Here is a 15,509-nt window from a genome sequence, read left to right as displayed (position 1 = left end):
ATTTTGTTCCCAGAATCTGGACCTCGATTCCTTGCAACCGTAGTACGATTTGATTTTCCAGATACCGGTCTTAAAAGATTGCAACCTGCAACAAACTAGGCAGTTCCCCCGACTCGACACAAGTAAAATGGTGAAACTAAGAACTGGACAAATGAAACTGATTGAACTTAGCAAAATGAACATTTCCAGGCTCATAAACTTATCCTCCCAATATCTAGAAATTTTTTTGTACAAAAGCACGTTCAAAATTTCAGGTCCAGGAATCGATAACTTGCTTTTCTCCTTTGACCCGGTCTCGAAGTCCCGCTTAAAAGTACATGAAATGTAAAACCCTGCCTCCGGCTGATGAGAAAAATTTTGCTCTTGTTGTTGCCACCCATCTCATATCTTCTTCCAGAGACGGGACTTGGAAAGGTTCCTACATTACAAACAGCAAGAAGACAGTGGTATTGCAGACAGAGAAAAGAAGTAGATGCACAAAGACAGCTATTCTCACTCCAATCAAGAGGAAAGGGGAAAAAATAGAATAAAATAAACAGAAATTGATAAGTGAATGCTACCCAAAAAAAAAAAGTAGTTTCACTTTATCATGTCAAGAGTAATGCCAACAATTAGAAATTAAGAGAGCCTGGACCAACCACCAGAACGCACTTTAGCAAGGTTGACAACAGAAGATATCAGGAGCTACATATCTACAATTTTCCCGGCGCATTTAAATGCAACACAAGGGAGATCATTGATGCTCAACAGGACCATTAACTAAATGTTAAAGACAAATAGATGACAGTAATGAAGCAACTAGAAACAAATAGCAAGTGCATACCTCATATAACAGTAACTGTCATGCCTCTCATATGTACTTCATGCCTGCAATCCTAACTTGCCTTGCAGTCAAATATTGCGCCAAGGAATAAATTACCCCAAGTAACCCCAGTACCATCACTGTGCTTATGTCAGTGATTACTATCGATGGCAGGTTGAGGGGCATGGTCAATAACAGGACTGCATCTGTCTGTTTGGTAAAATCCCACATGAAGCGGTTGAAAAGGATGTGATTAGGCAGCGTAAGGATGAGAAGGGCTACGTTTTTCACAGCAAAGAACCACCCTGGCCCACCAATCTCTAAACCCCATCCTGAATCTCCATGCCATATTTCTTCCCATACCCTGTAGAGAGCATTTAATACCAAGTAACTGGATATCACAACAGTCACTGGAAAATAACGTTGCCTGTCCCCAAATCCGGTAAAGAAGTCCGAATCCTGATTTAGAAGCAACAAAATAGGTGCCAACAAGAATATTGACCGGTTTGATCCACCTGTCAAATAGATGCTCAACAGTAAGCAGGTGGTGAAACAAAGAATTGTAGCAGCATTACCAACAGCTGGCATCCATGCACCCTCAGCTGCTAGCTTCTTCACTGTGAAAGATGGAGCAGCCGAAGCCCGCCGTTGCTGTAAGAGCCTGAATTTTGGATTGAAACCACTGCTCTGATTTGCAGGATTATGCAAAAGACCTCTCTCTTGAGCTTTCTCTCGCAAAAGTGAAGCTAATTCAAATTTGATCTCCAAGGCAATTAACATAAATATGGCAGCATATAATCCCAAAAGAGATGCTCGGGCGCCTTCAATGGCCAAAAGGGTAGCAAACTTTTTCCCTTCACCATCAAGTTCACTAACCACCCGCAGCTGTCCCTCCAACAAATATGTTACAGGGAAAAGGGCTACCACAAGAGCGAAAATCCATGGTAAAATGCGAGGGCTTGATGCTGACGGCAAGTGTGTGAAGACTACAAAAACAGACGTACATACAACAGTAGCAACAATTAATACGTGCAAGAGTACAGCCTGAAGGAAATATTCTGCACAGATATAGATGCCAAATGTGATTCCCACACCAACTGCATAAAATGTCCTCAACTCAACGATGTACTTTATTGGAATGATGTTAGTAGCTGCTGCAAGTGTGAGCATGATAGTGGAGATAAGCAACCATGATGGCCATGAAGGCTTAACCATTGTAAAACCGTAGATTGAGCTGTCATCAGCAGATAAATGAGCTGCTTTGATAATTTCTGATCTGAATGCTAGGGAGAATGGAATTGGTGGCTGCATGAACATGAAGAGCAGGCCAAGAGCCACCACTAACAATAAAATCCGCTTTGCTGACTGCATTGTAATACATTACCAAACAATTAAGGCACCAATTAAATCACAGCTAAAGAAAAATTGTCTACCAATACATAGAGAAAAAAAAAATCCTACTTCAGAACTTAATAGGATAGCCATGTGGCCTCATGGTAACAAGAATCAGCTCAACATGAAACAAGACGACAATTCTACAGAAATAAATTATAGACAGTAACTTTGGCTGGAAAGCATGAGAGATTCATGGGATCTCATTGTGCATGGCAATTTAAACGATGTGCACAGATGTACGTAGGGTGCACCATGCAGCAAGTATAAGTTCAGCAGCTCTGTGCAGCAATACAACTGTGTATTTTGTTACTATCGCCATAAGGTTGAAAACTGAAAAAAGATAGGCCAGTAGCTCCATCCCAAGTTCTGGAAAACTTTTCTAAAAAGGTACTCTTACAACATTGTACAATACACACTTATATTGTATGACAGACCAACATACCCAATAAAACCAATATGGGGGGCATTATTGATTATTCTATCAATCTACTATCCATAATGCAAGAGAACATATGCTCTAAGGTAAAGTACGAATTTGACAATTGTGGAGCTTGTCTGAGAAGAGGCAACCCCAAGTTCAATACAAGCCAATCATGGTTCACATCAAAATGTCTTCAACATCTTTTCTGAATTTCATGCATGTGCATGGATCCATGCATGCAGCCACATGAAGCAACCTTCTGCTCTCAAAGACACACATGAACATAACAAGGAACAGAAATCAGGTTCAAACCAGAAATTGCTTTTTGATGTTCCACTCTTACACATTACAAGCTAGTTGCTAGTGCTTTACATATCTAGACAAGTTTTATGCAAGCTGAGCTCATTACAACTTTTTTTGTTTTGCAGCCTCACAAGTTCGGACAATAACATTAATCATCGGTCTAATATTATTTTCTGAAAGCATCAGGTTAATTCAATACTGGACAACCTAAAAGGATTCAATTTGATGAGGTGAAAACGCTTGAAAGATGCAAAGTAACCTGAGGTAATCCACTTTTTACCTTTTGTTGTCCCCATACTCAAGAAGAAACTAATATTGAATTATTAACGACAGGAAAAGATACTATGGCTTGGTATAAATAGTTGTACCTGCACATGAGAGAAGTGTAGGGAGACAATTGGTATGCAACCCAAGCCCATTAGAAGAATACATGTACCCAACAGAAGACCGTCAGTTGGTGGCCTTCCCATCCACCACTGCAATGCTTCGAAAATTGTTTCCCTACATAACCACGTAGAGACAACAACAACACCAGCATGCATGAAACCTTGCCATACAGCCATCTTAGAAGCTGATTTTGACTTGTCTCTGCAAGAAAGGAAAATCAAAGAAAGAGAAACTTAAAAAGAAGATTAGCCACATGAACAGACCCAACTTGTGCCTACTACCACGGAAGAAAATATAGTAAGATCAATGCAGAAGATGGATGATAGAATCTGCACAACTTATGTACCTGTAAAGAAGAAATGGAGGAGAGATGGCCAAGAGAAGGACCAATGCAACCCATACAGCAGATGTTGAGGAAATGAAAAGCATTACTAGTTTTGATGAATATACACATGTCAAAACCCAAACAGTCTTTGGTCCAATTCTGTGGTCCAGAAACAATCTCCTCACCAAAGCCAGGCCACAAACAGTTGTTGTAATAACCATGTAGCTGGGATACATCACTTCATCATCAAGAACAAAATAGTACATGCTAGAATGACTATAAATTTGGTTCTCTATGTAGCACAAAAGAATTGCATGGCTAATAAGACCAACTTCAGTCACAAAACGAAATCTCACTGATAGAAGAGAAAATCCTGGAACAGCCATGGCAAGGACCATGCTAGCAACTATCAGCTTACAAAAGGACTGAAGTGACATACCAGCCAACCAGATACTAAGGCCCCAAAAGTTATGCTTCACAAACCATGTAACAGTGAAGCTAGCCAGGAGAACAAATGTAAAATATGAAGTTAAGCTCTTCTTTGTAAAAAACTGAGCAAGGAAAAAGCCAGATATTGCAGGGATTGGTAAAAGCTGCACAAATAGGAAGTTGAATACAATGTTAGAGTACAATTAAAGGTGTTCACACGTCAAAAACCACTGAAAATAATAATAACAATAATGAACTAAAAAGATGAAAACTAGAGAAACAAATATTCTACCATCAAAAGCTCCTTAAAAACAGTTAAAGATATATAAGAATTATCAAAAATTAGACATCATACATGATATCTCCACACTGTATGGATTACATATCCAGAGGAGGAGATCCATTAAGTTAGGGATGACAAGGGTGATTTTTTCTCAGATGAAAAGGCATCTGCACAGCTCCATATGAACAGGGGGATGTATCCTTAAAGCTGCTCCAACCTGGCCGGACTTTAACATTATAAGATCACCCTTTTTAGCATTTTTCCCAGGTTATCAGCAGGAAAGATTACCAGCATCAGCATGCTTTCTATGAACTCAAAGATTCTTTTAAGTTTCAAAATAAGATTCATATTTCATAGTTACATGAGACAACACAAGGCCAGAAAAGGAAATAAAAACAGAACCTGCATGAACCAGCCAAATGATCTTTATCAACAATAATTAACCTTGACTTAGGTGCAACGCAACTATTATTTTTTTTACGAACTTAATAACTATGGAAGAGTAGTACTCTTCTGTATCGCTCAAAGAAAGTGACAGTATTAACATATTTTTTCATACTTGAGTAGAATGAGGCGGTTGCAGGAAGCGTTAGTATTTCACTTCACTAAAACTTTATTAGAGTGGAAAAGTGGGGACAAAATCAGACCATACTTGCTAATGTCACTAGAGTACATGAATTGTTAGTACAATATACTTCCATTTCACCTAATACTGCAAAACCACGCATAGCCAAAGTCAACTGTGCAAACAAATGTACAAATAGCTGCCTATTTTAGCAATAGTCTACTACAGTTATTGCCGCCTATCAAAGGATAAGAATAAACCTTAAACTCACATAACAAGCTCAGATATCCAAAAACATGCAGGCAACTAAGTGAAAAAATGAAAACAGCTATGTTCTCATGACATCAGTAGGACATCAAAAAGAGAAGAGCATAAGGAACCCTTTTTAAGAGTTTATAAGAAAAAGAATTAAAAATGGAAAACAATGAGATAAGAATAACCCTGGAGATAAAAAAAAGCAAGCTTTTCAAGTAACGATTGCCTCCTTTTCTGAAATCATAAAAACCACAGAAAAAGTTCTCATGACATGGACCTATGTTGTAATGAAACAAATCTGTAACCTTTTTGTTTCAAATTTTATGCGTTCTAGTACATTAAAAGCAACATACTTTTGTGAGGGTTTTGTGCAAAGCCCTATGGTTAACTTTGCTCGTGAACAAAAACCCCTTTCCTTTAAATAAGGTTGAAAAGTTCCAAGATTTTAACAGGAAATTCGTAAAACTGGGTTTCAATCATAAATATTACAATAACAAGAATGAATGCATAATTGACAGTATTCCAACACACACAAAAAAAAAAAACCATGAAATAAGACGTGACAGAGTGAAGTTAATAGCATAATCATAGTCACAGATATCATTTATGGGTTATATAAACGGCAAGGTTTTTATCAGGTATAATATGGCATAGTTGTTTTTCTTGGAAAAACAGTGGCAAATTTTAAAATAATTAATAAAAAAGAAGACATTAAAAGTTAAATTTCAGAATAAAAATATGGTAATAAAAATTATGAAAAATGTGAAAAATACAAAAAATATATAAAAATACGTGAAAAAATGAAAAAATCATGAAAAATAAAAAATAAAGGAGTGAAAAAATGCAAAAAAAAAAACATGTTTTTAATTTTTTCACTTTTTTGTTTGGTGAATTTTTTTTTCAAAAAAATGTGTCTTTTGCTGGTTTTTTCGGCTGACTCATTTGCAAGCTTTTTAAAAAATGTGTTTTTTTGTGACTATGGTACAACCACAGACTCATCTACAAGGTCAGGATTCAATTTCAAATACATCTTTAGAAATTTCCCAAAAAGTACAAAAGTTGAGCAAAAACGTAATAAGAACACATTTACATACCACTAATTTCCCAACAAAGTAAACACATATCAAGGACACAGAATCAGAGAACCTCTCTTAGCAATGCAGACAAAAAGCAATCTACATAACCTATGAAATCCCTCGTTGAATAGGCTTGTCACAATTTTCTCCATTAATCTTAGTTCCTTTTTAGTAGATCCCAACTGACCTTGTAGCTGCCCTCAGGTTGCTTGCACCTTAAGAAGGCTATGAACTAAACATGAGAGGTGGTAAAAACTTGGATATTTATATGGCCATCAAAACGTCTGAAACTTTTAGATATAAGATTCTTTTTAAGCCAATCTCCCCACTTGAGTTGTTACAATCCATCTCTCTTAAAGAAAAAACATCCTCGCATTTGAAAACCAGTTCCAATGTTTCACATGGCAACTGTAATGACTCAATTTGAAGTTGACTTGTCCAGTCTGCCAGATCCCAATCGCTAGCTTTAGTTTGCAGTTTGCACTCAGAAAAGCAAAGGACTAGGATCCGATGTAGTATGACACTCTGGCATTTTTTATTATTCAAATTATTGTCAGAAATATTGAGTTGAGGCTTTTAATGGCAACGCTTTTTTATAAACTATAAAAATAAAAGAAAATTTTGTGAGGTTATGAGTAGAATGTCCAAAAAGCATCTGCCTTTTCAAAAAAGGGTACATGCTTTGTTGCTAGATCGCTTTGAAGCAAAAAGCATATGCCCTACACTCTTTTGTATTTTCAATCTGGTAGTAGAATCACAAAGTAAGTGGGAACCTTTTTGACTTATTGAAGACTAAGTTTCCTAAATGTGAAAATGAAAACCGAAAACTCTATATCTAGCCCAAACATTCATGCCTTTTACTATGTCACATGGGTGCTGGGTGCTAGTGCGGGTGCAAATGCGGCAATTTTTTTTTTTTAAATTAGGTGGAGATATAACAAGGATTTATATGTAAATAAAATCTACTATATAGTTAATTAACTATTTTGTAGCCTTATTGTCTGTATTTACATTTTAGTCATTATAGACATTTGTACAGGGTCGTTAGGCAAGTGTACATCTAAAATAATCAGTTTTAGCTTAATTCGGTAGATCGCAACGACATGCCATGTCGAAACTGTACCAGCAACTCATGTTGATGCGGGTGTGGAAGCTCTTTAGAAGCACCCATGTGACATAGGCCTTTTATTGATTTCTAGTGGCAATAAAACAAAGTTTCGCAAATGTGAAAAGGAAAAACCAAAAACTCTATTTCTGCCCCAAGCTTTCATGCCTTTTATTGTTTTCTAGTGGCAATAAGATCCATCCACTGTGAGGTGAAGGCAAACTGGAGTTACTCTAATGAGGATACACTCCCTCTCTCCCTCTCACAAGAGAATGCACTAAACTTCTGATTTGACTCAGAGACTTCCTCTAGAATATCAAAAGGAGATTGAAGGCGCCTCATGAAAATCAAATCCTGGAATCACAGAGTAATTCCACAAATTTTAGCTGATTTCTTCTCTTGAAGGAAGAACATCGACCAATGAACCCTTTTCCTCAAATAAGTATTCTCAATTTAGCACCCATCAACTTCTAATTTTCTCTTTCAGGAGTTTCATCTGTATCATTGAATTATGGATTGAATAGTTGAAGTTTCACATTTTTTTCTTTGCATATTGTTCAGAGGTTGATTCTTTGTCCAGGTTGTTTCCTCAGTTCTTTGCATAAGTGTGTAGTATTTTGTTTCATAATTACGTGGATCTTTGGATTGTTTTCATAGTTGAATGGGTTGTTGCATAATCATGTTGTTTATCCCCCATCTCAAAATCTAGTAAAATGGTAGGAAGTCTTTGTTTACTGGAAATTTTCACCAAGTAATAGCGATGACGACAGATATGGTCAGTTGTCAAATTGTCAGGAATGTGAAACTTGAAAATCTAATTTCCATATACGATATACGTGTGTGGGTGTGTGTGCAAAAAAGTTTTCAAGATTGCTTTGCACCTACAGCATGTTGTTTATTAATGCATGAAATTATATGGCTATCTATCTATATAGTTGTCAAAATATCGACTAGTCTGAGTAGCCAACTGCATCAGCTATCAACGACTTGTGTTTGAAACCAATATTAGTTGGTGAAACTAGTCAATTTGTGGTAGCACAGGATAGGATACACAAAGGATATGTAATAAGTCCGGTCGGGTCAGTCAATATGACACCCGCTTACAAGTTATGTAAACACTTGATGCCCATTAGTTTGGAAAGTAATGAAGAATGATGATATTTTTAGAGTATGGAACCCTATTGTTGTGTGCAGTTAGGAAGGCGGTAGTGGTAGCAGTGTGCTACCAGTTCGTATCGAATCCCATGTCGAGCCGTGAAGCTCTTGCGGCCTTGGAGTCTCTATCGAAACAAACAGAGGATGATCGGCAGTACTTCCATAGAATGGAAACAGCGGAGAAGCACCTACATGATGGGGACACTTGTACGCCATCTCTCTTAGTGAGCAGCAGGCGGTTACTGCATTACTCAGAGATATGCTTCAGAAGGTGAGCAAATGCTCTAGCTCTGTGACAAATGCCTCTCACCACAACACGCAACCACCGCCTACCCAACACCACAAACCTTGCTGGGAACCCAGAATCCTCCTATTACACTGACTTCTTTCAATCCTCCACAAGACAACAATCATTCTGTCAGCACCTTTAAAACCCCCAAAATGGGGTTTTCTAGGGGAAAGGATTCATTGAGCTAGATCTTCAGGGCTGAGGAATATTTTGATTGCCAGTCGATTCCTATAGAGATGAGAGTAAGCCACGCTGCAGTGCACTTGGAGGGGGTGGTAGTCAGATGGTACAGGTGGCTGGAGACACAAGAAGAGAATCCAGATCAGAAGAGATTCGTCAAGGCTTTGATGGTAAGCTTCAATCCTTTTGCCTATTTACATTACAATGTTGAGTTATGGAAGATTAAACAAAAGGGGCCGAGTATAGACTATCAAGAACAATTTGAATAGTTAAGTAACATGGTAAAAGGCTGGCTTACAGAAGCCCTCATTGGTGCTTTTATAGGAGGTCCGCATAAGAACATCCGCATTGACATCCAGGCAGGACGCCCTCAAAGTCTGCTCAAAAGTTTTGAGCCAGCTCGTCTTGCAAAAGAGAAGAATAGGCGAGCATTGTGGACTGTTAAAGATAGACAAACCCTCAAACTGGTGCAAAACAAACAAAGTACTAGTGCTGGTTTTGGGGGAAACCTTGCAACTGATAGCCTGGTTCCAAACAAGACCTCAGCTGAGAAAAAGAAGGTGGTCCTGAAACGATTAACTCCTGCACAGATTAAAGATAGAAGAAACAAAGGACTCTGCTTCTATTGTGATGATAAATGGACACTAGGTCACATGTGTAAAAAGCTTCACATATATCTGTATTGTCACATATATCGTGTACAGGTATTATACGGCGAGGAATTTCTCGGGTATAATACGGCAAAGTTGTATATCTCGGAAATATCTCAGGAAAATCTCGGCAAATTTTAAAAAAATTAAAAACATTTAATAAATCTTAAAAATTATAAAAAAATAAACGTTTTTTATTTTTTGACATTTTTTTAAAAAAGACTCGTCTAATTGCCATTTTATACGACTAACTTATTTCTCGGGTATTATACGCATTTTTTTCAAATAATATGCGTTTTATGTGACAATGTGACTGATAGAAGAGCAACAAGAAGAAGAGATGGATCAGGAGGTAACACTAGATCAATTATCATGTCCAAAAGAGGATTCACAGGAGTAGTCACCAGAAATTTCCTTGCATGCATTGGCAGGAGACAATACCCCACAGGCCACAAGACATGGAAAGGGCAGAAAATAAGCATCCTGGTCGATACAAGCTCAACTCACAATTTTATTTGTGAGAAGACAGCAAAGGAATGTGGATGCATGGTAATTGAGCAACCAAGGTTTAAGGTAGTCATTGGAAATGGCAGCTCTCTACAATGCAGAGGCAAATGCCTTCAAGAAATTAGAGAAATACAAGGGCAGCGATTTTTACTAGAGTTACACCCACTTGCGATGTAGTACTGGGAATACAGTAGTTAAAGCAGTCGAGCAGTGTAGAGAAGATTTGTTAACATGAAGATAAAACTTAAAGGGGTAGCAGGAGAAGAAAGACTTGAAGCCATTGATCAATGGACAAAAATCATAACAAAAAGGCACAGGTCACCAAGATGACTGGCAGACCTAAGGAATTAGATATGTTGTTGTTGATAGTTCAAAACGAGAAGGAATCAGCTGAATCTAGGGAGTTTGCTACTACCCTTGCTGGCTGAATTCCAGCAAGTATCTGAAAGTCCAAAGGGCTTACCTCTTGCTAGACAAGTTGACCACCAGAGTGAAGTGAAAGCAAATGCTAAACCTGTAATGTTGAGGGCTTACAGGTACAATACAACCACTCACAGAAGCAGGAAACCAAAAAATCAATTAGAGAGATGCTACTTGAAGAGATCATAAAGTCTAGTAAGAGTCCTTACTTCTCACTGGCACTGCTAGTCAAAAAAAGGACCACTTGTGGTGTTCCTGTGTTGATTATAGGGCTTTAAATGCCAGTATGGAGAAGAACCGCTGCCCAGTTCCAGCCATGGAGGAATTGTTGGACAACTTGAATGGAGCTCAACTATTTTCTAATTTAGATTAAAGGGTTGGATATTACCAAACCAGGTTGGCTTCCTCAAGATATCCCAAAAACTGTGTTTCAGATAGACAAGGGGCATTATGAATTAAGAGTGATGCCCTTCGGGCTAACAAATGCCCAAGCTACATTCAGGCCCTCATGAATGAGATCTTTTGACCTTATCTCAAAAAATTCATCCTGGTATTCTTTGACGATATTTTAATAGACAACTGCAATCCAAAAGACAACTTCTTGCCCTAACTAATCTTGATTAATTTTTTTAGGCTCCTACACAACCTGTGTGTAACTTCCAATTTTGGACAACTTAGTATAAATAAAAGGACACTATTAACTGACTTTTCATAGTTCTAACAACCCTGACTCAATGTAACACGGGCACTTCTAAAAGGTAGAAGTATCTGTGTCAACGTGATACAATACTGGTGCTAGTATGGGACACTTTTTGGACACAGAAAATTTAATTTTTGTAATTTTTTGGTACATTCTTCTATTTTTTACATGTTTTTGATCTACTTTAGCATTTTTTTTCAGCAATATACATTTTATAAATGCAAACAATGAATATGTGTTTATTTGCTTAAAATTTTATTATATCTATACATATATATACCTATATATATGTACAACCGTGTCCCCGTACCCAAGTTTTCTAAAAATGCTCTGCATCTGTACTTACACCAGCACCCATATCCATACCCATGTGACACAGCTCTGACTTCATAGTCTATCTCTTTGCCCTCTTTTCTCTTCAAATGTGATAAAATAGGATTACAAAGAGAATTAGATTAAGAAGTCAAATTGTCAAAATTGTTAGGAATCAAACTGAAACACAAACACACACACACACACATATATGGATTGAGGGATGAAGAATCACATGAGATAAATATTTTTTTTAATTGAAAAAGTTTTCAATTTTATATTTTCAAACAATATCAAAATATCTATGAAAGATACACACACGCATACGCTCAGTTACACTTTTCTCCCGCCCAAAGCTTTTTGAAATTGCCTGGCATTTTTACCCACATGACATAGAGCTAGACACATGCATTTGTTTTCTTTCAAATTTTAGAAAAGTATCCTCAAGCTATTCCCATGCGGAGATGTTAGAAATTGCCCCATTTAACACCTAAAGCTTTTTGAAATTACTTTGCACCTGCAACCACATGACATAGGACCTAAGTACATGTATTCACCTTGTCTCTTCCAAATTTTTAGAGATGAAGCTATTCTCAAGGTATTTTCATATGAAAGATGTTACAAATTACCCTGCTTAGCACACAAAGCATTTTGATATTGCTTTGCACCCACACCCACATGATGGAGGACCTACCACCTAGGTATACCGCATATGTATTGACTATTTTCATACAAATTTTTAGGACAAGTGATCTGGTTTTCATATGGAGGATAATACATTGTGTTGGTTCATCACCAATACTATGATACAACATATCCATACTGAAAAATATGTCATATATGATTATTACAAAATTATCAAAGTACTGAACTAATATTGTCATTGCCCATAAGGAAGAACTTTATCAGGCAGTCGTAAATTCATATTGTAGTCACAAAAGTGAGTTTTGAAGACGTTTGCCAAAGTATGTGTAAGAACAAAGAGGTCACTTATGTGTAATAATAGTTGGAAAGTGTTCCCTTTTGCATTAAGCACAAATGAAGCGCCTACATTCATTTGAATACAACAATATTGACATAAACATAGTTCCCAATGTTGTTACTGACCACAAATGGACACTTGTAAATCCATCTGTCAAGGGCAATTCCCTGTAATATTTCAACAACGAGTCTTATGTTCTCCATTTGAGATAGTGTCTCTGAATTTGCCAACACATCCTTAATCATGTGGAGGAATAGCAAAGAGAGTATCTTAGAAGATGATATTACTCCAGATATACCTAACCATAAATGCAAATAAATTTGATAATCGGAAAATGGTGTCCATGTGGAGCATTTGCAAGAAGGTCTTAATTTTTCCAAACCTTTCCAAATCCTAGGGATCAACTCATTTAGAAACCTAGAGTATCTAAGATGGAACTACATTTCTCTATCGGCGATTACTCATTCCTATTAATGTACTTAAAAAACAGAAAATATTTGGTCAGTGTACCAGCTAATTAGCAACTTTCACATGTGCACTTTATTTGTCTTTGGTTGCATACCTTCTATTTATTCATTAATTAGCTGAAGATGAAAGACAATGACAAAATGCAAGCACAAACAATCTAACATACTTATGAAAGTGATGCTCAAGTGACACAGAAGAATAACAATGCTAACCACAAATAAACATGTTAACAACTAAACTTGTCACTCAAAAGGTTTCAATAAAAGAGGTTTTTTCAATCGATGGATGTGAATGAATGCATGCACTTGCACAGATGAGTATGACAATTTTGAGTGCAACTAAATTAGAATGAATATAACCACCGTATTATCACAAATTGACAACTGAGCCCTCATATTCTCTCCAGGAAAGGAAAAGAGGTTCTTATATAGCCACAGCAGTTTCATTTCTTTTTCCCACAAAATGTATGAGCGACTTTCACTGTGAACCCTACCAGTAGTGGATAAAAAGAAAGCTCCCTGTAGTGAAGTTTCAACTAAACCTATTTCATCTATCAGCAATCTACGTGAAATCATGAAACTATAGAATGCATCAAGAAAGTAACACTCAATAGTAAACTTGTCCTTGTGACAACCCAAAGATCATCATCAGGAAAATTTATAAGTCAAAGATAAAACCGATGATGAAAGGTGGAGAAGAAATAGAAATAATGTGACACATCATCTTAAGGAAACAGAGAAAATCTAAGAAAAAGATTGAGTACCAAGTAATCATCGTCTATACCAGAAAAGGAAATCCGACCACTATGGCACCAGCAATGCCCACAAGGACGGCTAGAACTGAAAAAGCTGCCGAACTGAATGCATCGCCAATCATCCCAACGGCAAATGAACCCGCACCAGCAGCACTTCCCAGCATGGCAACCGTCACAAGAATGTAATTCAACGGCGGCGGCACGTGCAAGTACCTGCCGAACGAGTGGAAGACCACCCTCACCTCCAAACAGATCACAACCACAACAAGACCAATTGCACCATTAACAATTCGGATCCTATGCAACTCGTTAACGTTCTTGGTGATCCACCACAAGGCCCCATTTGTCGAGGCATACAATTGGAACAAGAAGGGAACGAAGAACAGCAGAAGGAGATCGCAAATAAACGTGGCTGACGAGAAAGTCACGGAATGATGCGATCCAACCCTGAAAAGGACCGGTAGAAAGAGCAATACGAGCGTGTGGATACAGCCCTCTAGCTGGCCGAGAATGAGAGCATCATCAGGGATCTCACCGCCATGGAAGTGGCCCTCCAGCCGTGATCTAAATGACGAGCGCCGCGGAATGGAGAAGAGCCAGTAGAATAGGCAAGAGAAACACATGAGGTAGTAAGCGGCGTGGTTCATCCCGACGGAGGCGACAGCCGCCCACGTCCAGACGATCGAGGCCACGATCGGCGTGCAGGCGAAGAGCAAGCGCTCGAGCGCCGTGACGACGGAGGCATTCTCAAGGATCATCCACCGGAACTGGATCGAGGCCCACACTCCAATCAGGAAGATGGCGAGTGAGCAAAGACCAAAAGCAAAAAGAAAGAGCGGCCACGAGGGGAAAGCGGCGAGTCCGCCAGAGAATAGGAGCGCGATCTGAGAGGCGACAAGCGAGAACCAGACGAGAAAGAACGCAGCGTGCTTGAGGTTGAAAGAGTCCAGGAAGTAGGCAACGATGAGGCCCAGACTTAGGGTCGCGACCACGGGGATGCCGCCGAGCGACAGGAGGAACAAAGCGGAGGGAGCTAGGGCGATAGCGACCCTGGCATTGTAGAGGAAGCTGGAAGCGGACGGGGAAAACCTGGAGGAGGTGCGCGACGAAGAGGAAGAGGGGGAAGGCTTCCCAGAGGGATCGACACCATTGGAGTAGAGCTCAACGGATTGAAACTGCGGGGCAGCCATGGCAAGATGGCGCGACTGCCGAGCCAGGGATTCCGTAGGGAGAATCATCGCCGGCGATCGTAGATGACAGAAAATCGCATCCGCAGGGAATTACGGTTAGAGGTTACAGTGGTTTGGGATTCGGGAGAAGAAGACGACGAGGGCTGCTTCTTCCTCCTCCTCTGCGTCGTGCTTCTTGGCGTCTCCGCGCGCGAGAGAGAAAAGGGCAGTTTCGGGAATGCAGTGAAATATGGTGGGCGAGTGTAGGGAGCGCAGAAAGGGGTTGCTTTTCGAGATAATTACGAAAGAGTCACTAGTTAGTCTGAAAATGTTGCCGAGCTCCGACCGCAGCTGATCCGAAGTTTAACTAAGAAACCGATACGTGGATCGAACCGGTTCATAAATAAAAAAAAAAGTCGGTCTGACTTTCCCGACCTTCTACCCCTGTCCTGTGGAGTCGGTGAAAGCTTTCCAGGCTTCAGTTTGGAACCGCCAAAAACACAACTTCGGGCAGGTTATTAACGATTCGTTCCGTCCGATACGATCCCTTCGGACATCAAACCAGGTACCCTTTGCG

General features: G+C 39.0%; 1 protein-coding gene across 1 annotated transcript; it reads right to left on the bottom strand.

Annotated features, from left to right (window-relative positions):
- Positions 1–144: 144 nt before the first annotated feature.
- LOC116247335 (uncharacterized) lies at positions 145–15,161 on the bottom strand. Its single transcript, XM_031619467.2, has 5 exons — positions 13,793–15,161; positions 3,655–4,226; positions 3,290–3,509; positions 824–2,167; positions 145–418 (listed from the first exon to the last, which is right to left on the bottom strand). The coding sequence occupies exons 1-4, from the start codon at positions 14,999–15,001 to the stop codon at positions 851–853; spliced, it is 3,318 nt and encodes a 1,105-aa protein (XP_031475327.1). The 5' UTR covers positions 15,002–15,161; the 3' UTR covers positions 145–418; positions 824–850.
- Positions 15,162–15,509: the final 348 nt, after the last annotated feature.

The sequence above is a fragment of the Nymphaea colorata genome, chromosome 2 (assembly GCF_008831285.2).
Source record: "Nymphaea colorata isolate Beijing-Zhang1983 chromosome 2, ASM883128v2, whole genome shotgun sequence".
Classification (NCBI taxonomy): Eukaryota; Viridiplantae; Streptophyta; class Magnoliopsida; order Nymphaeales; family Nymphaeaceae; genus Nymphaea; species Nymphaea colorata.
The sequence above is the reverse complement of the archived record's forward strand: the minus strand, read 5'-3'. Positions and strand labels throughout refer to the sequence as shown.

Bases quoted from the DNA above. Each gene is read 5' to 3' on its own strand.
- LOC116247335 (XM_031619467.2), bottom strand. From the start codon at position 15,001: ATGATTCTCCCTACGGAATCCCTGGCTCGGCAGTCGCGCCATCTTGCC. The intron at 3,510-3,654 runs GTACATAAGTTG...CCTTTCTTGCAG, and splicing joins CCTCCATTTCTTCTTTACAG to AGACAAGTCAAAATCAGCTT. The intron at 2,168-3,289 runs GTACAACTATTT...ATTACAATGCAG, and splicing joins TACACTTCTCTCATGTGCAG to TCAGCAAAGCGGATTTTATT.